Below are 25577 nucleotides of genomic sequence, written 5' to 3' on the forward strand. Positions count from 1 at the left end.
AATAGGCCAGTGACTAAGTCAGGTGATAAGTTGACAACTTGAAACATTGGATTTCAGAGGTACATCTGCAGGACAGGAACTCAAGCAGGGGCAGGAACCTGGAGACAGGAGCTGATGCAGAGGCCATGGAGGGTGCTGCTTACTGGCTTACTCCCAATGACTTTCTCAGCCTGATTTCTTATAGAAGCCAGGGCTACCAACACAGGGATAGTACTACCCACAATGGGCTGGGCACTCCCCCATAAATCACTAATTAAGAAAATGCCCTACAGCCGGGCGGTGGTGGCGCACACCTTTAATCCCAGCGCTTGGGAGGCAGAGGCAGGCGGATCTCTGAGTTTGAGGCCAGCCTGGTCTACAGAGTGAGTTCCAGGACAGCCAGGGCTATACAGAGAAACCTTGTCTCGAAAAACCAAAAAAAAAAAAAAAAAAAAAAAAGAAAATGCCCTACAGGCTTGTCTACAGCCCGATGTTATGGAGGCATTTTCTGAGAGGAGGCTCCCTCCTCTCAGATGACTCTAGCTTGTGTCGAGGTGACATAAACCAGCCAGCACATCCATCCTGATGTTGCTCTTTTCACTTTCCATTACCAATGGCCAACACAGGTCCAAAGACATTAAATAGAAAACTTTCAGAAATAAACAATATGTAAATTTTAAATAGTTTTTATAAAGAGTGTATTATAACAATTCTATCACTATGTACATTGTTTTAAACTTATATTTATTTTTAGTGTATGGTGCCCATAGGAGTGTGCACCGAGGTCAGAAACTGCCTTTGTGGAGTCCTCTGTTTGTCTCTTTTCATCTTAACATAGGCTTCCATATCAAAGTCTGGTTGCTGGGCTTGCATGGCAAATGCCTTTTCCAGCTGGCCCCCCATGTCTCATCCAGCTGCCCCCCCACATCCCATCCTCCTAGACCCCACATCCCATCCTGCTGGCCCCCACATCCCATTCTGCTGGCCCCCACATCCCATTCTGCTGGCCCCCACATCCCATCCTGCTGGCCCCCACATCCCATTCTGCTGGCCCCCACATCCCATTCTGCTGGCCCCCACATCCCATCCTGCTGGCCACCACATCCCATCTTGCTGGTCCCCACATCCCATCCTGCTAGACCCCACATTTCATCCTGCTGGTCCCCCATGTCCCATCCTGTTGCCCCCCACATCCCATCCTGATGACCCTCCCCCATGTCTCATCCTGCTGGCTCCCACATTCAATCCTGCTGGACCCCACATCCCATCCTGCTGGCCCACATCCAATCCTGCTGGCCCCCACATCTCATCCTGATGACCCCCATGTCCCATCCTGCTGGCCCCCTATGTCCCAAGGAATCAAAACAAGGTTTTATATATGTTAGGTGGGTGATCTATGTCCCACCTGACACTTCTTTTCCCTCTATCTTTCCCATCTCCCTTTCTCTTTCTTCCTTTCTTTCTTGTACTGGAAGTTGAATTCTGGGTCTCACAGCTACATTCTGCAGCTACAGCCTCAGCCCTTATCATGTCTTCTGTCTAAATTAAGCTTTAATATAAACATGTATCTGTCTAGAGATAGCATCTCAGGCATGTATTGAGAGTCCTGGAACCCGTCTCCATGGGTAACAGAGGACCGCCCTAGGCAATCACCTGCAAACAAGTAACCCGAGTTACCTGATGGGGTGTTTCAGGGCCACAATTTTCCATCAACAAGCTTCCTAGCTGGTTCTACAGTCGAAGCTGTGACTGACTTTGTGAGGCCAGATGACCTCAGTACCCAAAGACTCTATTAAACAGAGTTACATCCTTATAACAAAATTCCATCCAACCATCTGACTTTCAAAGGCCTTACCTGCTGGTGTGATCTGACGTCACCAAAATTCACTTTCTTCCCCAAGTCTAGAATCACCGAATTCTTTGTCTCTCGGATATAATCGTCACTCACTGCTTGAAGGGCCTTTGTGGCTTTCTTCATCAGGCCCTGGGATGGCCTGCAAAATAAATTCCCACACCTATGAAATGACTGGTCCGTCTGTGAGGGTCTCCAGGTCACCGTGGGTAAAACGACAACCCGACTTCACCCATCAGGGGATTAAACACCATGTGTAGAAACATTTTATTTTATAACTTTTATTAGTTTGAGACAAGATTTCATGCAGCCCAGGCTGGCCTTGAGCTAGCTGTGCAGTCAAGGATGATTTTGAACTTCTGTCCCTTCTGCCTTTGGCTCTTAGTGTTAGAATTACAGGTGTGCAAACCACATCCAGTTTATAAGAGGTGCCGACCTACAGAGGGTGAGCCCGCACCCTTTGCTCTCTCTCCCGGTTCGAATCCCGCTTTCCCTGTGTGACTCTGCCTGTGGAGTGGAGGCAGAGGCAGGGATTTCTGAGTTCGAGGCCAGCTTTCTCAGCCTGATTTCTTATAGAACCCACAGAGTGAGTTCCAGGACAGCCAGGACTACACAGAGAAACCCTGTCTTGAAAAACAAAATAAAAAACAAAATAAAAAAACAAAACAAAATAAAAAAATAACATAAAAAATAAAAAAATAAAAATAACATAAAATAACATAAAAACTAATAAAATAATAAAAAATAACATAAAAATTTAAAAAAACATTTAAAAATAACATAAAAAAAAAATGCCAGACACGGAACCTAGGGCTTCATTCATGCTAGGCAAATGCTCTACTGCATATTTTTAATTGCTGGGCATGGTGGCAATGCCTTTAATCCCAGCACTCCAGAGGCAGCAAATCTCTGAATTCAAAGCCAGCCTGGTCTCCAGAACAGCCATGGCTATACGGAGAAACTCTGTCTCAAAAACCAAGATCAACACCACCACCACCACCACCAATCATGCCCCTTGTCCTGAGCCATTCAATATCCATTCTGTATCTATTCGATAAGATTATTATTTCAGAATCGACTCACTTAAGAGTCTCTGCCAGACCAAGCTCTTCTGTGCGCATGCCCCTCTTAATTGGCATCTCTGAACTTTTAAGACACTTACACGGATGGTGCACTTTTAGGCAGCCCCATGGCATTGGTGGGTGGAACGGAAGGGAGAGAAGGCAGAACAGAGCTAAGGAAAGCCACCGGATTCTGGATCCGACCGGTAGGAGAGACAGGAGTTGGGGATACACAGTGAGGCTGAAACTGGTTTCCACTGGGGATGGAATAGGCGGCTATTGGTGACGCTGCTGGCTCTGCTGGGCTTGGAGGAGCTGGCTCGTTTTGGATGGAGAGCCCACCAGGAGATCTGCCTTGCGTGGAGGGGTGAGACAGTAAGAGGCTTTCTTTGCTGACGGTCCTCTGAATTGTTTGAGGAGTATTGGTCAAGGTGAACACTGGGGAGCTGGACAGGGGCACTGTTGCTGTGGAAGTGCTTGAAGCGGGTAAGAAATGCTTCGGCCGGGCTAAGTTGAACGTCTGTGGTGCGGGACCCTTCGCCTGCTTGCTAGAAACGGTCACTGCTGGGGGAGCCGAGTTCAAGACACTCATGGGGAAAGGAGACTCCTTGGGTGATGAAGGAGATGTGTTTTGCAGTTGCTGCTGTTCCAGTAACACTTGGTTATGAAGCTGTTGTAACTGACTGGAGTCACTGCAGGAAAACAGAGCAGGGAGAGAGGAGGCACATGTTACCATCAGTCTCACCCTTCAGAAAAACCTACAAACTGGCCTGCGGATGCAACCCATTGGGAGTGGGCTTACCTGGCATGCATGGAACTCTGGGTTCAGTCCCTGGCACTGAATTAACACGACATACACCTGTAACCCTAGCAACTCAAGGGTTTGAGGCAAGGGATGAGAAGTTCAAGGCCATCCTCAGCTACACAGTAGCTGGCCAGCCTGGGCAACCGATGGCTATTTTAGACTGGGGGCAGGGGCACAGAGGGAGTGACAGAGAGACAAAGAAACAGAGAGAAACAAACAGGGCCAAAGTGGCAAGACATCACCTGACAATTGCTAGTGAGCTGTTATTTTTTGTCTTTCCTGCTTCCAGAGAGGATCACAAACAATATTCTTTGTGCTATGACACTTCAGTTGTATAATGGTGGGTGTTGATAGACAAATTGGAAAGTAAAAGAAATGGAGACAATGTTACTCTTGTTGATACTGTTTGAAGTTCTGATGGCCTTCACGAGCTCAGCTTGGACAGAAAGCATCTCTCTGGGCACAGGTGGAGATGCTGTAAGCGTTGAATTCTCCAAAGGAATATCTCGCACACTGTGATGGGGATGGGATCTAGTGATTGGTTCATACTAAGCAAGTGCTCTATCACTCTCAGCTCACCTCCAAAACCAGCCTCATGGAAAGAGCTGAGTGTGTCCGAATGGTCCCCATCCTCTCCAGGAAAGGTTTTATGGAGAAGATGTCCTTTTGCCTCTATTCATTCAAAGCAGTCTTGCCTTAAACCTTTAGCATTATAATTATTACAGATGTTAAGTTTTGCTCTCCAAAGGGTCCTACAGTAATAATGAGGTGGGGCACACTTCCATCCCTGTGCTTCAGTGTTCAAGGAAGGAGGCTCAGGAGTTCAAGGCTAGCCTCAGCTATGTGCCAAGTGTCATGTTAGTCCAGGCCACAAAAGACATTGCTTAAAAAAATTATATAGTAATATATGTGTATATATGTATGTGTATATGTATATATGTGTATATATGTATATATGTATATCCTGATAAACTTTACACTTATCTTGCTTATAAACATTGCCTTTGACTTTTCTTGTTCTTAAAGAAAGGAGGCTGGGGAGATGGTTCAGTGTGTAAGATTACTTGCAGCGCAAGTTTGAAGACATGAGTTCAAATCCTTAGCACTCCTGTGAGAAAGCTGGTGTGGCAGCCATACCTGTAATCCAACACTGTCCCCCAGGCAGCAGGATCGGTAGGGCTCTCTGGCTGCCTGTCTAGATACAAGTTGAGTGAGACTGTGTCTCAAGGGAACAGACATAGGAATCCACTCCTACATGTGTACACACTACACACGCAGATACCGCACAACGCACATCATGTGTGTGCACAGCCTGAGAAAGAAGGAAGCCTGGAGGTGAGGCTGCTCTTGTTGAGGATCCAGGCTCAGTTTCCAGCACCCACATAGAGGCTCATGCCTGCCTGTAACTCCAGTTCCATGGCATCCGATGCCCTCTCTGGCCTCCAGGTGCACTTGCACACAAGTGTTCACATAATACGCAGGCACACGCACACATAAAATAAATAAAGGCATTTAAAAAGAGAGAGAAAAGAAAGGAGAAGGAAAATGGGGGAGTGGGAGAGACCTGCAGGAGCCTGGGCCTCAGAGGCACCACAGGACTCGCCCTCCTCTTCTCACAGCTTGTTTCTCTTCACAAGTGAATTATTGTTAGGTAAGACGGAAGGAAAGTGTCTTAAGATCATGTGTGTGTGAAGGCAGCGAGACTGCCAGACTGGGGTGTTTAGGAGGGTTTACTCCAGAAAGAGAGACCTGGAGGAGAGATGCATAGGAGATGGAGACATTTCACTGGTCTCCTACCCTTTATAAATGTGTGCTTCTGGACCATTGAGGGTGAGTGAGCTGATGATTATAAGATGTATTAAACATGAAAATGTTTCATGTTAGCTGGGCGGTGGTGGCGCATGCCTTTAATCCCAGCACTTGGGAGGCACAGGCAGGCGGATTTCTGAGTTCGAGGCCAGCCTTGTCTACAGAGTGAGTTCCAGGACAGCCAGGGCTACACAGAGAAACCCTGTCTCGAAAAACAAAACAAAAAAACAAAAACAACAAAAAAAAACCAACAACAAAAAAAGAAAATGTTTCATGTTGTCCTCTGACCCCCACCAGTGTTACAGCACTCATGGGCACATGCACACATGTGTGCATCACACACATGCTCACATACACACAAGCACACACACCCCACACAAATATAAAAAAACACGTTAAAAGAGAAAGTCAATGCTCACCATGATGAACCAGAAGTTTCTTTAAATCTTACATCTTTTGGGGGTGTTGCGGGTCAAACCCAGGGTGTCAATGATGTTAAGTATGTCCTCTCCCACTGAGTCACACCCCCAAACCTTTGGTTAGTTTTCTTTTAAAACAGAATCTTGCTATATAGCCCAGGCTAGCCCAGGACTCTGAATCTTCTTTCTTCAGCTTCCTGAGTGCTGAGAATACAGATGTGGGCTGCTGTGCCTGGCTGATTTTTCCTAATTTTTGGAGTTTGAGGCTTCTGCCCCCCCTTCTTTTTATTGACATTTCTAATACATTATATGTAGATGAGCAATTTACTAAATAAAAGTCCCTTTCTGCCTCCATTTCTACTGTGCAGTAATATCTCCTAAGCAGTCCTCTGTCCAGCTGTAGGAAAGCTGATGTCTGGAATTACACGAATAATTCAGTACTTTTGGTGACTTCCTCCCTCATCTTCAACTCCGATTTAAAAGTAAAAGGATAAATGCAATTAAAATGTAATCAAACAATTAAACATGAAAGAGTGGTGGTGGTAGTGGCCCGTGCCTTAACCAGCACTCGGAAGGGAGAGGCAGGCAGATCTCAAAGTTCTTGGCCAGCCTGGTCTACAGATATACTTGCAGGACAGCCAGGGCTACACAGGGAAACCCTGTCTCAAAACCAAACCAAACCAAAACAAAACAAACCAAACCAAAACAAAACAAAACAAAACCCAACCAACCAACCAAAAACAAAGAAAAACCAACCCACAATAGAAAGAAGAAAAAGAATGCAAAATCTTTTAACTTTTTAGTTTTTTTGAGATGGGTCACCTATGCGTCCCCAGCTAACCTGGAGCTCTCAATCCCCCTGCCTCAGTCTCTGGAGTGCTGAGTGTACTGGCAGCATACCCTGTGGATTTTGAATCTCTGAGATTAAAGTATTAGACAGTCAAAATACAAGCCTGGCTATCCAGTTTGAAGGTGGCTTTCGCAACAATTTTGGATACCGTGTGTCTGAGCCAACTTTCCCTGGCTCTGAAGGACAACGGATAAGCACCAGGCCCTGCATCCCACTCAGCGGCCTTCTCTCAGTGGCCTACAATCATGTGGGAGAAGTTGGCAAACGCTTTTAGGGCTCTCCAACCCTGTCAATTGTTAAACATTTCCCCGGCTGATCAGGACAACTAATTCCGAGCATATGTGCACCGGCTTTACCAGGCCCCCAGGTGTAGGCTGTTCATTACTGTCATGAAGTCTGTAAAACAAACAAAGCTGACTGACTCTTGCCTGACTGAGGCAGCTATGCACACAGAGCTAATTGGATTAGGAAGGAATTTAAACACAGTGATTTCAAAATATAGGTCAGCTGTTCTTCAATTTTAGTCAGCCTTGGAATCTAGTTAAAACACAGACTTCCAAGTTACCAAGGGTTTCGGGTTCCGTGGGTCTGGCTTGGGGGCTCTTGGTCCACCTATCATTCCTTAGGTGACTCTCATATGCTTACCACTGTGCTAAAGATATACTTGTCTGGGGTCTGGAGAAATAGGATGTTTGTCTAGCACTCAAGAAGTCCTAGGTTCAACCCCAGCTCCCCCTATAAAAACTTCAATCCCAGCATGAAGGAAGTAGAGGTAGAAGAATCAGAAAAGGGTCATCCTGGGCTACATAGTAAATTTAAAGCCAGCCTTGGTTACATGGGACCCTGTCTCAAGATAATAGCAAGAAAAAGATATTTGTCCCTAAAACATAGGCTTTCTAGTTTATCCCAATTTTCATCTGACAGTTTGCTTATTTTTTAAAATGTTATTTTTTTCCCTGAACACAGAAAAGTGAAGGGTAGGAAGGGTGGCAACTCAGATTATGTCTCTAATTCTAGGTCAGTGGCTTCCAAACTGGCTACATATTAATATAATGTATGGAAACTCAGAGGGTGTTGATGTTAGACAGCTTGATATTCAAGCTGCCAGTTTCAAAGAAAGAATTATCTTGGGCAGGTGGTGATGGTTCACTTCTTAAGTCCCAGCACTTGGGAGGCAGAGGCAGGTGGATCTCTGAGTTCAAGGCCAGCCAGGGCTACGAGGAACTCAGTCTCACAAAACAAAATGAAAGGAAAAGGGGGAGAGAGAGAGAGAGAGAGAGAGAGAGAGAGAGAGAGAGAGAGAGAGAGAGAGAGAGAGAGAGGTATGGCTTTGACTATAAGGGCAGCCCTTCCTTCTGCCGCATTTAAAACATTAACATTATCTCTATTTTCTATATGAATGGCTAACTGAAAGAATAAGAAAACAAGCAAAACCATCCAGATGGGGAAGAATGAGCCTTCATTTTAATGCAAAGTTTGTGGGGAGGAAGCCGAGCAGAGCAAACCTAGTATGAGCAGTCCCTACACAGAAATAACTGAGGCCCTGGCCTTTCTGATTATACTGATTATTATGCAGTGTATTTACTGTGCTGAAACGCCACCCAGCTCCCCACAACTGTACAATAATTATGTAACAAATTACAAATAATAATAATTTAAGGAAAAAAACCACCCAGGGCTTGAGGGCTGGCTCAGCAGTTAAGAGCACTGGCTGCTCTTCCTGAGACTTGATCTCCAGCACTCGCGTGGTGGCTCACAAGTGTCCGTAAGTCCAGTTCCAGGGGATTCAACACCTGCTTCTGGACTCTGTGGCCACTGCATATACATAGTGGGCATTCATGCAGGCAAAATACCTATACACATAAAGTAAATACAATCCTTTTTAAAGCGAGTAGTACAGGTTGTGGGCATGTGAGTTCACATGTGTATGTATCAACACATAAATACAATTAGGAGAAAACTAAAAAGGCCAAAAAAGGGGGCAAGGAATATTAAAGAAATATATAGTGATGAGGACTGGATTTTTAGAGGGTGAATATTTTTATTAATTGGCAGTCTTATATGATGGACACCACTGTCTATCACTACTTATTCTGTGCTTCATGAGGGAGCTGATTTTTCTTTTCTTTTTTGTCATTAGGTTTAGTTTCTTTAAGACAGGGTCTCATGAGGCCTAGCCTGGTCCTGAACTTGCTATGTAGCTGAGGACCCCCCTGACCCCCTGCTTCAACCTCCCTTCTGCTAAGATCACAGGTGTGTGCTTTTGTATCTGCCTAAAACATTTTGGGGGGTTTTGATTTGTTTTTTCAAGATTGCAGTATGTATAACTAAAGACTACACTTCCCAGACTCCTTTGCAGCTGGCATACCAGCTGACTCAATTCTGGTCAAAGAGATGAAGTCAGAAGAATTTGGCTGAGCTCTCTAAGAAGGCATTTCAAAGGGCTTCTAACGTTGAGACTGTGGCTTCTGCCCGTTTGCTCTTCCTGCTCCTGAAGTGACAATGTAATGGCCAGACTGTCAGACATCCTGCCCATGAGAGGTTGCAGGGAACAAATGCTGGTGAAGGCAAAGTAGACAGAAAGAGACTCATTCTTACAATAAATAAAGCCTTATATGTTTAACCTGTTACTTCAGGTTTTTGGTAACACAAGGCTCCACATCTTAAATGGCCCACCTTGACACAGTCCCTGGATGAGAAAACATCTCACAGAAAAGGCAGACCCTAAGGGAATTGTTTAGTTTACCCATCCCCCAATTCTCTTCTCTGAGAAGCATACCCCAACCAAAAAACAGAGTTGAAAACCAGAATTCCATGGGAAAGCCCTACATGATTGCTGGGCACATGCCGCTCTCCACAAATACATACATGGGTTTTTGTTTGTTTGAAAAACATGGATGACATCAACCTCTGGCTTCCACATGCACACACAAATTCATGTGCATCTGTACACACACACACACACACACACACACACTGTTGCCCCACTCCCAGTTCCTGAGCCGACTTCACCTGCTCCTCACCTCTAGTCTACCACTAACATCTCTGAAGAAAGACAAGAGTTGAAGCCTGATTTATTCACCTTTCCCAACCCTCTGCCTAAGTGTCTTCTCAAGCCACATCCTAGGAATGTGTCTTTGGGAATTGGTCCTCCGTCTCCACACATGGCCATCTCCTGAATAAACTCTTTCTCTTCTGGAAACTCATCACCTCAGTGAGCCTCACACTGTGCGGTGAGCAAATTCGCCTAGCTTGATGACTGAACTAAATAATGGCAATGGCACCTGGTGAGCCTCTCACCAGCTCCACTGAAGGACAAAGCACGCGACCTGGAGCAGTATGTTTGCTTGCTGACCTAGCTAGGGTTTCTATTGCTGCGACAAAATGCCATGACCAAAAAGCAAGTTTGGGAGGAAAGGGTTAATCTGGCTTATGCTTCCACATCACTGTTCATCACCAAAGGAAGTCAGGATAGGAATTCAATCAGGGAAGAAACCTGGAGGCAGGAGCTGATGCAGAGGCCATGAAAGGGTGTTGCTTACTAACTTGCTCAGCCTGTTTTCTTATAGAATCCAGGACTACCAGCCCAGGGATTGTTCCACCCACAATGGGCTAGGCCCTCCCTTATTGATCATTATTGAGAAAATGCCTTACAGCTGGATCTCATGGAGGCATCTTCTCAACTGAGGCTTCTTTCTCTCTGATGACTCTAGCTGTGTCAAACTGATCACAAAACTAGCCAGTATACTGACATTAAGGGTTTATATAATTATAAATAAAATTCTGTCACTGTTTCTAATATACACCATTACTATCCATAACAGATTCGGATGAACCACAACATGCTAAGGTCATGTTCTGTACTTGCTTGGCTGCAGGGGAACTGAACACAGGGCATGGCTCTGCCATGGGCTCTCCCGAGAGGTGAGATCCTGGGCCGAGTTGGAAGACCAAGGCTTCTTGCATCCCATCATATAATAGAAATGTATATATCTATACATAGAAATCATGCCATTTTACACTGGATACTCGACATTAGCAAAGAACTATATAAGTAAACAGAAGGGTTTCTCTAATGAGCACAGAAGCTCAAGTTGGTGCAGAGACACACAAGGACAGAAGAGTGGACTGACAAGACTTTCCGGTACAAGAAAGAGTATTCTATTCTGGGATGGAAGAACTGTAACATCAGTCAGGTGCCATGCCACTGGCAGGTGGGGTGGGTGGGGCGGGGCAGACAGAATGTTAATACTGAGAATGGCAGTAGATATGTGTTCATGGTGATGAGAGATGTACACTCTGCATTACACTCAATGGACATTTTCTCACTTAAAATTGTTTTTTTTTTTTTTTAACTCTATCTTGTTTGTTTTGGTCTCATGTAGCCCAGGCTGGCCTCAAATTTCGTGTGAAGCTAGAGTTGACCTTGAATTTCAGATCTTCTTGCCCACACCTGGTAAATGTTGGGATCACAGGGGCGGCCTACTTCACCTACTGCAGGGCTGGGATCAACCCCTGGGCCTCATGCATCCTGGGCAAGCAATCTTCACAACTGAGCTACACCCCCAGCCCAACTTCACTATTAAAATTTTTAAATTTACTTTTTAGTGTGTGTGTGTGTGTGTGTGTGTATGTGTGTGTGTGTGTGTGTGTATGTGTGTGTGTGTGTGCGCGCACGCATGTGTACATGCACGAATGTGTGTGTGTACACACGTGCATGTGGAGGTCAGATGATGCTTATGAGAGTTGCTTTTCTTCTACCATGTGGGTCCCAGGGATTGAACCTGGGTTTTTGGGCTGGTGTGGTAAGCCCCTTTACCCAGCCGAGCCATCCTACCAGCCCCTGTCTCTGTCATATTCAAGGTCAGACTCACAGGAGGCTCACAGACACTCACAGTTACTCATTCTGTTCCTACTTACAGTTTGGGTTTGGCCAAGACTGGAGGGGGCTCTTTAACAGGTGAGGAAGGCTCTGGGATTCTGGCTTCCTGTCCATTGAACCTCTCAGGGAAGGAATCAGGCCTAGTCTGGCTGGTGTTGGCTGCACCACTCCCAGAGTACGCCTCTGTATCTTTGTCGTCTTCGGGCAGGTTGAAGTGCACCCGTAGTCCAATCCTGGAGCTGGACCGGGGCTCATTATGGTTCACCAGGACTCCTTCAAGTTTGGGTTTAGGGGGCTGCTCCTCTGAAGGAGGCTGAGGGTTGGGTGGGGAGGGCTGTTGCTCGGTCACAGCTGGGTTGGTGGCTGAGTTGGCTGAGTGAAGAGCTCCGTTGTCACTGATGTCTTCATTTCCTGAAAGGACAATTAGAGAACCCAGGCTGAAGGCCACCAACAGGACTGGCATGGGACTGTCACCTCCAGCTGGGGGGTGGGGAGGGGCAACAGGCACACAAGGGGAAAAATATCAGACCAGGTAGATGCATGCACAGAGAGATGCTTTCTAAAAACGGGACAAATCTGAAGCACTCAAGAATGGTGAGAGACAGAGAGAGAGAGAGAGAGAGAGAGAGAGAGAATTAAACATCTGCACACAGCTGTGCATGTAGCAGTGTGGAATACATGCTTAGTTTATTCAAGGATGTGAGTATGATACCCTGAACACCTACCTCTGAAATCTAACCATTCTCTCTCTCTCTCTCTCTCTCTCTCTCTCTCTCTCTCTCTCTCTCTCTCTGTGTGTGTGTGTGTGTGTGTGTCTGTGTGTGTCTGTGTATGTACATGTGGAGGCCAAAGCACAACTTTAGGTATTCATGGCCAATGAATTCCTGGGATCTATCTTGTGGTGGTTTGAACATGCTTGGACCACAGAAAGTGACACTGTTAGGAGGTGTGGCCTTGTTGAAGAAGGTGTGGCCTTGTTGGAGGAAGTGAGTCACTGTGGGAGTGGGCTTTGAGGTCCTATGCTCAAGTTTCACCCAGTGTGGAAGAGAGAATTTCTCCTGGGTGACTGCAGAAGCCAGTCTCTTCCTGGATGCCTTAGGATCAAGATGTAGAACTCTTGACTTCTCCAGCACCATGCCTGCCTGGATGCTGCCATGCTTCCCACCATGATGATAATGGACTGAACCTCTGAAATTGTAAGCCAACTCCAGTGAAATGTTATCTTTTATAAGAGGTGCCTTGGTCTTGGTGTCTCTTCAGAGCAATGGAAACCCTAGCCAAGACACATCTTTCTCCCCAGCACAGGGGTTAAAACCATAGGCTACCATGCCTTTTGTATGCAGATTCAGGGCATCGAACTCAGGAACTTAAGTTTGTGAGGCAAGCACTTCACCTACTGGACTATCTCCCAGCTCCTTAAAGTCCTCTGAAGAATTTGAGGAGTTTATGTAAGGTCAAGGAGATGCTTTTGGGGATGCAAGAAGCGACACCCAGGAGATTGTGCTTTTAAGTATAATAAGAACTTGAAAACTGGACATTGTCCAACAAATGTATTTTTGGAGATAGGGTCTCATGTATGAGAGGGTGACCTTGAGCTCACTCTGTGCCCAATGACCTGGAACTCCTTATCCCCAGGCCTTCACGTTCCCAGTGCTGAGATTACAGGTATGTGCATTTATGCATGGTCTATGCAGTGCTGGAGAAGGAACCCAGGGCTTCATGTATGCTAGGCAAGTGCGTTACCAACAACTATAATCTCCACCCAAGAGCACTTTTCTTTTTTACTACTACTATTTTATTTTTTGTGCATGTGAATGAATATACACTCATGCAGGCAGGCAAAGGGACGAGGGTGGAGATCAGAGGTCAACTTGCTGGAACCAGTGTTATTCTTATACCGTGTGGATCTCGGGGACTGAATTCAGTCAGTCAGGCTTGGTGGGAGGTACTTACCCCTGCTAAGCCATCTTCTCACTGGCCCCCAAGAACATTTTTCTTAATAATTGATTTTTCAAAAATATTTCCTCTTTAGTCTATGTGTGAATGCTTTGCCTGTATGCGTGTGTGTGTGTGTGTGCACCATATATAGGCGGTGCCCTTGGAGGCCAGAAGAGGGTGATGGATCCCCTGGAAGTGGGGTTACAGATGGTTGTGAGGCCACCTTGTCAGTGTAGAATGTTGAACTTGGGTCCTTTAGAAGAATGACCAGTGAGCGTATTCTTAACCACTGAGTCATTTCTTCAGGCCCTAATTTAAATCTTTATGGTTCAGGCATAAATCGGGAAGGGAAGACGACTCTGAAGTTCACAGCCAAACTGCCATGAAGCGCTCACCTCTCACGTTCAGCTGGGCGATGCTAGACACCGTGCCGTATTTGTTGCTTGCGGTGCACGTGAAGCAGCCCGAGTCTTCCGAAAACACCTCAGCAATGACTAACGTGCAGATCTCCTCTGTGGGCCAGCAAGGTAGAAAAGATCAATGACTTACTCACAGAGACAGAATCCCGAGACATACTGATAGCAAATGACTCGTCCACAAAAGTCGATACAAGGAGCTGACTTAATTAGTTCTCCTAACACAACAGCACCAAGTAACTATTTGATCAAATTGACCGGTTAGGAGGCGGAAAGAGTCCAAAGATATAAACCCAATAGCTCTGTGCTGATAGGCTGAGAACTGACAAGAGGGTATTGGGATGCTGGGTTACGTACCCCACTAGGGGAACCCTCTAAGGATTGAAATACATCCCAAAAGGTGCAGCTCAGGCCTGCCTCAAACTCTTGACTCTCCTGCAGTATTCTCTCCAGTCTTTGCCAGCTAGGGTGGACCAAGACTAGCGGTTACACATGATGCACGTTCTGTTTCTATCGCTGATCCAGATGACAAAAATTAAAGTAGCAATAAACTTGTCAAAAGTCACAAAAACAAACTAGGGGTCAAAGGAAGAACATGAGTGAAATAGAAAAACTAATAAAATAGGTTTCTAAACACCAATCCCTCATTATCTTCAAGGGGAAAGTCCACTGTGAGATAATTTTATTTTATTTTATTTTATTTTATTTTATTTATTTATTTACTTTTGGTTTTTCGAGACAGGGTTTCTCTGTTAGCCTTGGCTGTCCTGGAACTGTAGACCAGGCTGGCCTCGAACTCAGAAATCTGCCTGCCTCTGCCTCCCAAGTGCTGGGATTAAAGGCGTGTGCCACCTCTGCCCAGCAAATGCTTTGTTTAAGTAGCAATTAGCTGATAGAGAATAGAGATTCCAGCTGAGGAGGGATTGAAGTGTATCTCCCTTTATAATTCCACAGTCGTTCCCATGGATTAGCCAGATACATAATATGAAGTCTTGTGACAGCACAGGTAATTTTCAGATATGACTAGAGCCTGAAATTCAGTGAGATATTCTTTGACAACTGAAGAAGAGCAGGGCCATTAAAACAAAATCACTAAAATAGTTGTTCTAGGGGAAACCTGGCATCTCAGTACTTTGTGATGACGGAATTAAGTCACCTAGATCATGCCAGCACAGCTTTTTCAACCCATGGGTTGGGGTCACATATCAGATGTCCTGCATATCAGATATTTACATTATGATTTATAGCAATAGCAAACTTGCGGCTATGAAATAGCTAGGAAAATAATTTTGTGGCTGTGGAGGTCACCGCAACATGAGGAACTGTACTAAGGGGTTGCAGCATCAGGAAAGTTGAGAACCACTTATCTAGACCTTCCCAGGAGGCCATGACAGTTGCTCCTTATAGGAAAGGACTGTTGTCTTTATTATGTGCTCCCTGGTCTGGCACAGATGTACCATATGACTATTCCAAGCTTACTTCTGGAATGCCTTTATCGTGAGAAGAGAACTGTAATAAAACTGTGAACAATCTCGTCACCCGGGTTACAGATACAGCCTGAGGGTTCTGGTTTGTAAAGGACTCGCATTGTCTACAGACGAATTTTTCCTGGCTCCCACTTCTATTTTAGTAGAAATTAAAAAAAAAAAAAACATTAAAAAAATTAAAAATTAAAAAAACTATCCAAAATAAAAAACTCTATAAATTCCTGAATTTGATCCATAAATTATTTCTTTCTTTACTTTGATTGGTACCCTAGTACCAGTCAAGCCCAAAAATCAAACCCATGGCTTTGAGTAAGCTATGTATGTACGTGTTCTCAATTATCTACATTCCCAGCCTCTCATCCATTAAGTTTGAGACACAAAGGCTTTAGGGATTGGACTTGACTTGGCATCAAATAAATCCCAAGCCGGATTTTGAGGAGGGCATGAAATGGGCGGGAGTAATGGTAGGAGGGAAAATATCCCTACGAAAGGCTAAAAAAATACTTAACTGGACTCATATTAGATAATGAATTGATATGCAAATTTGAACGTGCTCCATCTCCCCTGCCCCCTTCTACAATAACAGAGTTCATTTGAATCTTTCTGGAAGTCCTTATTTTCACTTTGTCTCGACACTAGAGTAACTGCGACATGTGTGTCTCAAACCACTCATAGCATATGAATAAGTTAAAGGTGAGATGATCTTTACCTGGCTCTGCCATGGATCGAGGTTCTAAAGAGAGAAAAGAACAAACGGCTGTGAGCATTTGTTGGCTGAGAAGCTACATTTCCATCAGAAGCTTTCGGTAGAACCCCAGTGTCTTGCTTACATGGGGGCGAAGTGATAAGGACAATCTGTCAAGGTTATGTAGTGACCCAGGTACCAATGACCTCAGGAAGGCTACAGAGGGGCAGTGGAAAGCAGCTAAACAATGCTTCCTCTTGGAGCACACCTGGGTTAACAGAGTGGACAATAAGCTTCAGGCCCCCAGGCAAGGAAGAGTGCCAGAGGGAGGTGAGATTCAAAAAGAGAAGCCCCTGTCTGTCTGTCCATCTGCCCACCCATCTATCTATCTATCTATCTATCTATCTATCTATCTATCTATCTATCTATCTATCTATCTATCCATGTATGCATGTATGCATCTATCTATCTATCTATCTATCTATCTATCTATCTATCTATCTATCCATCCATCCATCTATCTATGTATCTATCTATGTATCTATGTATCTATCTATCTATCTATCTATCTATCTATCTATCTATCTATCTATCTATCTATCTATCATCTCTTGTGTGCATTCTACAGCACTCATGTGGAGGTCAGAGGACAATTTGCAGGAATCAGCTCTTTCCTTCCATCATGTGGATCCTGAAATCAAACTCGGGTCTTAAGGCTTGAAGGCAAGAACCTCTACCTACTGAGCCATCTCACGGGCCCATGACTTGCTTTACCTAGAAGAAAGCTCATGACTTTTGAGAAATATTTCTCCTCTGCTCTGGGGTCTCAAGTGCCTATAAAATGTACCTTCTTCCTTCTATAAGTTTGTAAACTTGAGAGCCTTGGGACATGCAAAAGAGTCCTTGAAGGAAGCAAGTTCATTATCCTAAAATTGTTTTGTTTTCCTCCAAGTGCCTACCACAAAATACAGGTGTTCCATATACATTTATCCAATTGCAGGCATTCAATTAATAGCTGTACATGTACCACCCATCTTCTACACAATACACAGAACTACTGAAGCGTATTTCCTTTCTCAGTTAGATGCTGTTCAGAATTATTGCGGTTGCTGCAACCATGCATGTCGAGGCCAGAGGAAAGACCTTCAGGAGTCAATACTTTTCTTGCTCTATTTGGGTCTAGGGATATAGGCAGGCACCCTTACCCACTGAGCCATCTCGCTGGCCCATGACTTATACTAGTTTTAAGGTTAACAGAACTTATATGTAGCTTAGCAGTAGAGCTCTTTGTCTGGCATGCAGAAGGTCCTGGGTTCAATCCCTAGCACTGCAAGAAAGAAAAAAAAAATTATAATGGTCGGCAAATGGCTCAGTGGGTAAAGGCATTTGTCACCAAGGCTGATCGCTTGATTAGAACCAGCAGGAGCCACACAGTGAAAGTAGAGAGCCTGCAAGCTGTACTCCAATCTCACAGATGTGCTGTGTACATGTTTCCACACATATAGACACAGTAAATACATGTAACTAAATTTTAAAATAAGACATACAGCTAAGAACAACATTGCAATACAAAAAGATGTCTATATACTCTAGTGTAAAAAAATCAATTCTATTTGGGCACGGTGGAACATGCTTTTAGTACCAACACCTGAGAGGAAGAGGCAGGGGAATCTTTGAGTTCAAGGCAAACCTGGTCTACATAATCCTAGGTCAGCCAGAGCTACACAGTAAGACTGTGTGTCAAAATGCAAAATCAATTACAAAAAAAAAAAAAAAAGTGATTTTTTAAACTAAAAATATATATGGAGAAATCTTGGAGAATATATACCAAAATATTAACAATTTATCTTAGGAGACATTCTAGCTTTGTTTTGTTTTTAAGAAAGGGTTTCTCTGTGTAGCCCTGGCTGTCCTGGAGCTCGCTCTGTAGACCAGGCTGGCCTCAAACTCTGAGATCAACCTGACTCTGCCTTCTGAGTGCTGGGATCAAACACATGTGCCACCATGCCCAGCCTTAGGAGACATTCTTACAAGTGATTTTTATGTTGGGTTAAGAAATTTGAACAGATCTTTTACACATATGGGTGTTTTTGCCTATATTTATGTCTGTGTACAATGTGCTTGCAGTGCCCACAGAGATGAGACGAGAGTGGCAGATCTGGACCAGTTGTGAGTCTCCAGTGAGAGCTGGGAATTAGGACCATGTCCTCCGGAGGAGCAGCCAGTGCTCTTAACTGTTAAGCCATTTCTCCAGCCCCTTTATGTTAGCTTTAAAAAAACATATATTTAATTTGTTTTTCAAAAACATAAAATCAATTAGAACAGCATCAACTTACTCTTCTGTAAGATCCTGAAGTCTGGGGAGTCTTCTATTAAGGCCCCTTCTCTGTACCACTCGACTTTAGGAGATGGGGCCCCTTTCACTCTGCACTCGAAGACAACCAGCTGCCCCTCAGAGGCTGACAGGTTCTGCAGCATCTGGGGTGAGAGAGAAGTAGTGTTATCACCTATGCACTTGGGGATCACACCCCCTCCTGGGTGTTAGGGAGGCCCTCTCCACCCTTGGTTTTTTTCCCACATCTTCTATACCCAAAGACAGCACCATCCAACCTGCTCAAGGTTCTTTCCTCATTATCTCTCTTTTAAAGATTTATTTAAATGTTTATTTCTTTTGTGCATGTGAGCACACTGCAGCTGTCTTCAGACACCCCAGAAGAGGGCATCAGATTCCATTACAGATGGTTGTGAGCTACCATGTGGTTGCTGGGAATTGAACTCAGGACCTGTGGAAGAGCAGCAAGTGCTCTTAACCGCTGAGCCATCTCTCCAGCCCCTTCATTGTTCTTCTTTACTTCCATTTGAGTGCTAATCAAATTTATTAAATATTAGGTAAGACATTTTGAGTAAAGGAGATATTTTAAAACAATTTCTGTTATTATTTGTTAGTTTTATTTCTTTAGTTATTTACTCCCATAATTTGTGATTTTTTTTTTACAGTTCTGGTCTATCAAAAACCTTACTGTATTTGTGCATTTATCTGACACATTTATAACCCTTGTCTAGTGATGTGGGCTGTATGGACCCCCTCCCAACAGCCATGAGCCATACCTTACACAAAAACCACAAACCTACTTAAAAATATTACAAAGTGGGGTAGTTCTGGTCAACTGAACAGTTTTCCTTTCTTTCTTTCTTTCTTTCTTTCCTTCCTTCCTTTCTTTCTTTCTTTCTTTCTTTCTTTCTTTCTTTCTTTCTTTCTTTCTCTTTTGTGTTTTCAAGACAGGGTTTCTCTGTGTAGTCCTGGCTGTCCTGGACTCACTCTGTAGACAAGGCTGGCCTCAAACTCAGAAATCTGCCTGTCTCTGCCTCTCAAGTGCTGGGATTAAAGGCGTGTGCCACCACCGCCCGGCTTTTTTTTTTTTTTTTCTTTTTTGTAACTGAACAGTTTTCAAGCATCGGTTTCATAGATGACAAAGGTCTTGTCCCAGTATCCAAAGGTTGAACACTGACTGGTCTCAATGCATACAGCTGTTGACTCTTAATTCAAAGGTGTCTGTGAATTGGCATCATGACAGCCAGGGGGCACTGTAGTTCAATGTCAGTATTTTGTTCTTTCCGTAGTCCCAAATTTATTTGCTGAAGTCATTCATGACCAGAATAACAGAGTGGGTTCTGAATTAATAAAAGTGCTATTGGATTGAAAAATCTAGTCATTCCTCACTTCCCCTAGAAAGCAGGCCACATCTGCGAGTCGCTGTGTGCTATGCTCTTCCCTGACCTCTGAGAAAATTCTGTGCTCAAATGTCAACTTTGGGGCCTCTTGAAACCTTTAGTGGCAGTCAAAAATATCTCTAGAATGAATATATAATGGAGTTTTCATTAGTTCTGAGGGAAACAGGTTAGAAAATGAATCAACAGTCCCCAATAAAAACAGTAGTGGCAGAAGGGGTTGTGTAATTGATATATGGCACTTTTATAAAATGGATCTATACAAAATAAAGTCAGTCTACACGTTCTGGCTCAGTTCATTTGCTAAGCGGATTTTCAGCAGAGGGTCTGCAAAGCCGTTTTACAGACGGACCCTCTGGAGAGGCCGTGTCACAGCTGAGACAAGCCCCACCTTGTGGTTGTAATTTTTTCATTTGACAATGAAAGCAGAGACCTGTGTTCTATTTGAGAGGTCAGCCAAGACACCCGCAGTGCTACTGTGTACAGAGTATGCCTGCTAATGTTTTGGGTAGGAGGTAGAAGTTCATTCTAGCAGGGGTCAATACCCAGAAGGGCAGAGTCCAAGGGTAATCTTACAAGCCATTTAGGAATAGTTGCTGAGAGTCAAAGCCATTATTGTTGCAAATTGTAGGGTTTTTTTGTTTGTTTGTTGTTGTTTTTTTTTTTTTAATTCGAGACAGGGTTTCTCTGTGTAGTCCTGGCTGTCCTGGAACTCACTCTGTAGACCAGGCTGGCCTCGAACTCAGAAATCCGCCTGCCTCTGCCTCCCAAGTGCTGGGATTAAAGGCATGCGCCACCACTGCCCAGCTTTTTTTTCCCTTTTTCTTAAAAGTTTATCAGCATAATTTTTATTTTTAATTACATTTAGATGTGTATGCTTATTATGTGTATGTGGGTGGAGTGACTTCTGAGGCCAAAAGAAGGCACCAGGGCCCCCCTGGAGCTGGAGTTACAAGCTGTCCTGAGTGGCCTGGTGTAGTCCTCTGAACTCCGGTCCTCGGAAAAGCAGTACAGACTCTTTACTGCTGAGGTTGTCCTTTAACCCCACAACTGAGCCATCTTGCTGGAGCTGGTTTGCTTTTGTTTTGCAGATTAAAGTGGCCTTGTTATGTATCAGAGGATGACCTTGACCTCTAGATTCTCTAGCCTCCATCCCCTGAGGGCTGGAATCAGAGGCATGCACCACTAGGTCGAGGAAAATCCAAGGTCTACTACAAAGTCTCATAAGGAGATGGCCTGTGTTCCTACTCGCACATACAGATGAGTTAAGCCATTTGGACACAGTGTGGATGGCGCTGTATTAGTCATGGCAGTAGACCTCAGGCATCCTCTGATGCTGTGATGATGATGTGGGCTATACAATGTATCTCCCTAAATGGTCACAAGTTGGAAGCTTGTTCCCCAGTGAGACAGTGTTAAGAGGCAGTGGGACCATCAGGAGGTGAATTGAGAGGTTGTTACTGGTTCCTTTTCTCTTCCCTTTCTTTTTTCAAAAGAACTTTTATGTATGGTGTTTGCCTGCATGTATGTCTGGAGACTACTTATATATGTCTGGTACTCAGGGAGGCCAGAGGAGGGTGCTGGATCCTCCTCTAAAACTTGCGTTATGGATGGTTGTGAGCCGCCATGTGGGAAACAGGGTACAGGTCCTCTGGAAGAGCAGCAAGTGCCCTTAACCACCGAGCTATCTCTCCAGTCCCTCCTGTTTTTTCTTTTAAAACCTATCTCTCTGCATGATTCTCTTCCTATTCTCTGTCTTTCCCACTGTTGTGTTAACCATCCGCCACAAGATCATCACCAAAGCTAAGGCAATACCACTGTTAGACCCTTGAAACTCCAAACCTCTAGGGTACATAAACCTCTCTCCCGTATAAAGGACCTGCCTTTGGTATTCCATTGCAGTAACAAAACACAAACAAACACACACGAGGAACACAGACTTGATTACATTTATCTAATTCAAGATAAACGGGCTAAATGAGACAGTCCTCAACTGAGAAAGCCTGAGTTAATCTTTAGTAGAAATTATGGATCTGAAATAAAGTCTCTATAGTCAAAAGTCCACATTCCCCTGAGGTAAAACACAATGAGCAAAGTACAAATCTGCCTTATTTGTCACTGAAAAGTTTGTGTTCGAGTTCATTCATTACACACCTGACACAGTCTGGAAAGTCTCCATGACCAGGCAGGAGCAAAGGTTCCTGCTCTTCCTGAAGATATTCTGAAGCTTCCGGAAATGAAAGTATTACTGCAGAACAGATTTGACTACATGTCTGCTTCCTCCCCACCCTGTAGTGTCAGGTGCTATAAACGGGAGTTCCTGTTTAGTGGATCTTGGCTGGCAGACTCAACGCAAAGATGCCTTCACAAACAGCATTTCAGCCAGGCATAGTGGCACCCTTTAACCCTAGCACTTGGCAGGTAGAGGCAGGTGGGTCTCTCTGAGTTTGTTTGTAGTGAATTCTAAGACACACAGAGCTATATAGTGAGACCCTGTCTTAAAAAACAAAATTAAACAAAACCAACAAACAAAACCAAAACTGAAACAGCATCTCCCTTATTGGTTAAAATACGTTATCAGTTAGGAGCACTTGTTCCTGTAGAGGACCAAAGTTTGATTCCCAGCATCCACATGGTGACTCACAATTGTCTATAGCTCCAGTTCTAGGGGGTCTGATGCCCTCTTCTGGCCTCCTTGGATACAGGTATGAATGGGACATATATGCAGACAAAATAAAAAACACTCATCTGCGTAAAATAAAATATTTTTAAGAATAGCTCCAAGGTTCATTTTTGTAATTTATCTTTTAAAATCCAGATGTTTCAGCCTCTCAGGGCATGAACCATGGGAATGTATATAGTGCCTGCCTTAGGCTGCAGTTGGCCCAGAAAAGTTTACTGATATATACCAATGGGAGATGACAAGATGGCTCAGCAGGCAAAGGTATTTGCCACCACGCCTGAGGATATGAGTTTGATCCCAGGACCTATGTGGTGGGAGGAGAAAACAGATTCCTATTAATTGTCCTCTGACTGCCATACTTGTGCTGACAGTTTGGTTGTCATGGGTGCCCTAGGCTAAGGATGCAGAAAGGTCTCTGGAACTGGTGGGTTGGGAAGAGGGACGGCGAAGCCTTGAGAAATCTGGATCTGGCCACTGGCCCAGTTATTTCAGGGTTTCCTGCCTCTGCTCTTATATAATGTAGTGCTCTTCAAATTCTCCCTTCCCCTGCCCCCTTACCATCTTCAAGTTACTGCTGAAGCTGCCAGAGCTAGGGCTGCAGCAGCCTTGAAAGCCCGCCAGGGCAGCTGCCATTGAGTAGGAGGTGACAGGAGCAAGATTCTAATTTGGTCACCTCTCCCCCTCCACACTCGAGACGTGTGAATGCTGTCCTCGTCCTAAGCAGAGTAAAGTGTTTTTGATGTTGCAAAGAGGGGGAGGAAGGGTGGTCTAGCTCCATACACAGAGTGTTTCAAAACATACGAAGGGCGGTGAGATGGCTCAAAGGGGAAGGGCACTTGTTGCCAAGACTGAGAACCTAAATCCCATCCCTGAAACATACGCGGTAGAGGGGCAGCTCTGACTCCAGCAAGCAAGTTGCCTCTAATCTTATGTATGCATCGTACCCACCCCCACGCCAAATACGTGAATATATGTGAAAAATTAAAAGAAACGAAGCATAGAAGGTGGGCTGAGGATGCGACTCCATTGGTAGAGAGGTTGCCTAGCAGTCACAAAGCCCTGGGTTGGATTCCCAGCACTGCGTGAAGCAGGTGTGCTCACGGATACATTGTAACATTGTTACATTGTAACCCCGGTGGAAGCAGGTGGAAGCAGGAAGGCCAGGAGTTCAAAGTCATCCACTGATACTTAGAGAGTTTAAGGTCAGCCTGAGGCTTTGTCTAAAACAACAACAATAAGAGCAAGAACGACAACAACAAAAAGCAGGGGCTGGGGATGTAGCTCAGTGGTAGAGCACTTACCTAGCATTCAGAAGCACAAGTTCATCTCATAACAAGCCAACCAACGGCACTGGCACTCTGTATGAATAAACATACAGGGACCCATGGTCTGCTCTTAACAACGTCACCATTTGGTAGGGCAATTCTCCTTCTCACTTAAACCATTTATTAAAAGCCATGTGGTGGTGGTCCACATCTTTAATCCCGGCCCTCGGGAAGCAGAGGCAGGTGGAGTTCGAGGCCAGCCTGGTCTACAGAGCAAGTTCCATGACAGCCAGGGCTACACAGAGAAACCTGGTCTTGAAGCCAGCACCTATACACCCCACCCCACCCACCCCCCAAAAAATTAAAAAATGAAGATAAGCATTTTCTATCATTAGGGGGAAAAAGGGGTTAAATAAAACTCCACTCTCTAATCACAGCTTTTAAAAATAAAATGATGTCTTGCCATAATTGGCAAAGAAATGCTTTGTTGGGCTGTATAGAAAATGAGTCACAGGAACTGTGCTGTGCTGCCAGAAGTCCCTAAAGAGGTAAACAGAGACAGAATAACCAGGACCGATGTATGCAAATCACCTGCTATCATTGCTCCAGTGGCATAATACCATCCTTGGTAACTGTGACTCAGATATTCGCTAATGACCCTGGCAGTGACTGTGACTTCAATCCTGCCCTCACTGACAGAAACTGACGCAAGCACACTGGGGCTGATAAGTCTCTCTGGAATCTGAACTCCAGCCTATCCTGGTGCCCCATGTCCCTGGGCCATTCTGATCCCATTTACGGAGGCAAAAGCCTACATCCAGTGGGCAGAGAAAGCCTCCTCATAGCTTCCGTCTGTGTACTAAGAGCTGATTTCCTACCAGCAAGTTGACATCTTTAGACTTCACTGTATCTAATGGTCAAGTCATTTCCCCGTTTTTTACGTCAAAGGCATTTGTGTCTGCCACCCAGAACATCCAATCAGAAAGAGGCAACCAGAGTCACCTCAGTTAAACCAGTTAAAATGGGTGCTATGAGTGACCTTGGAAATTAAATATAAAGAATTAGTATCAAAGGGTCCTATCTGACTCCCTCTGTGCATCTGTGTCTCTGTCTCTCTCTTTCTTGTTCTCTCTCATGCTGAGGGCTAAACCCAGGGCTTTGTGCTTGCTAGGCAAGTACCTAACCACTGAACTATACCCGGAACCCAGATTTTTTTAAATTAAGAAAGAAAGAAAGAAAGAAAGAAAGAAAGAAAAGAAAAGAAAAGAAAAGAAAAGAAAAGAAAAGAAAAGAAAAGAAATTAGCATTTGGAACTTAGCTTTTGAGAAAGGATCTTTCTATGTAGCCCGGGCTGTCCTTGAACAGCCTCTCTCTGTCTCAGCCTCCTGATCTGCATCATTGTCCCAGATTGCACCTTTGTAAACTTTGTAAACTTCTCTCTGCATATTACACATAGCTTTCAGGATGACTGGGAAATACAAACAGCTCTGTCTGTGTTGAATGTACAAGGCATGTGCTCTGAGCGCTGTGAATCTCGGCACACCTAAGCTTTGAAATCGGGTGGTGATAGGCGCTGAGAATGGGAAGTCAGGAGGCTTTATTGGGACCAGATGTTGTGTATTTGGTGGTTTAGCTATTCCTGAAGTCAGTACTGTTTCTAACCTGTAGCAAATAGACATGATACATTGCTTCATTTCTATATCACTTTTATCTTAAG

At 44.5% G+C, this 25577-nt stretch overlaps 1 protein-coding gene across 2 annotated transcripts in view; it reads right to left on the reverse strand.

Annotated features, from left to right (window-relative positions):
* The window catches only part of Mypn (myopalladin), a 94370-nt gene that overhangs the window by 18765 nt on the left and 50028 nt on the right, over positions 1 to 25577 (reverse strand). For both annotated transcript variants that reach the window (XM_076917194.1, XM_034524828.2), the window contains 6 exons: positions 18520 to 18661; positions 16208 to 16231; positions 13991 to 14107; positions 11696 to 12068; positions 2994 to 3584; positions 1835 to 1973 (listed from right to left, as the gene is read on the reverse strand). In XM_076917194.1, coding sequence (XP_076773309.1) covers positions 1835 to 1973; positions 2994 to 3584; positions 11696 to 12068; positions 13991 to 14107; positions 16208 to 16231; positions 18520 to 18661 — 1386 coding nt within the window. The remainder of the gene's footprint in view (positions 1 to 1834; positions 1974 to 2993; positions 3585 to 11695; positions 12069 to 13990; positions 14108 to 16207; positions 16232 to 18519; positions 18662 to 25577) is intronic.

Source organism: Arvicanthis niloticus, chromosome 20 (genome assembly GCF_011762505.2).
Source record: "Arvicanthis niloticus isolate mArvNil1 chromosome 20, mArvNil1.pat.X, whole genome shotgun sequence".
Taxonomy (NCBI): Eukaryota; Metazoa; Chordata; class Mammalia; order Rodentia; family Muridae; genus Arvicanthis; species Arvicanthis niloticus.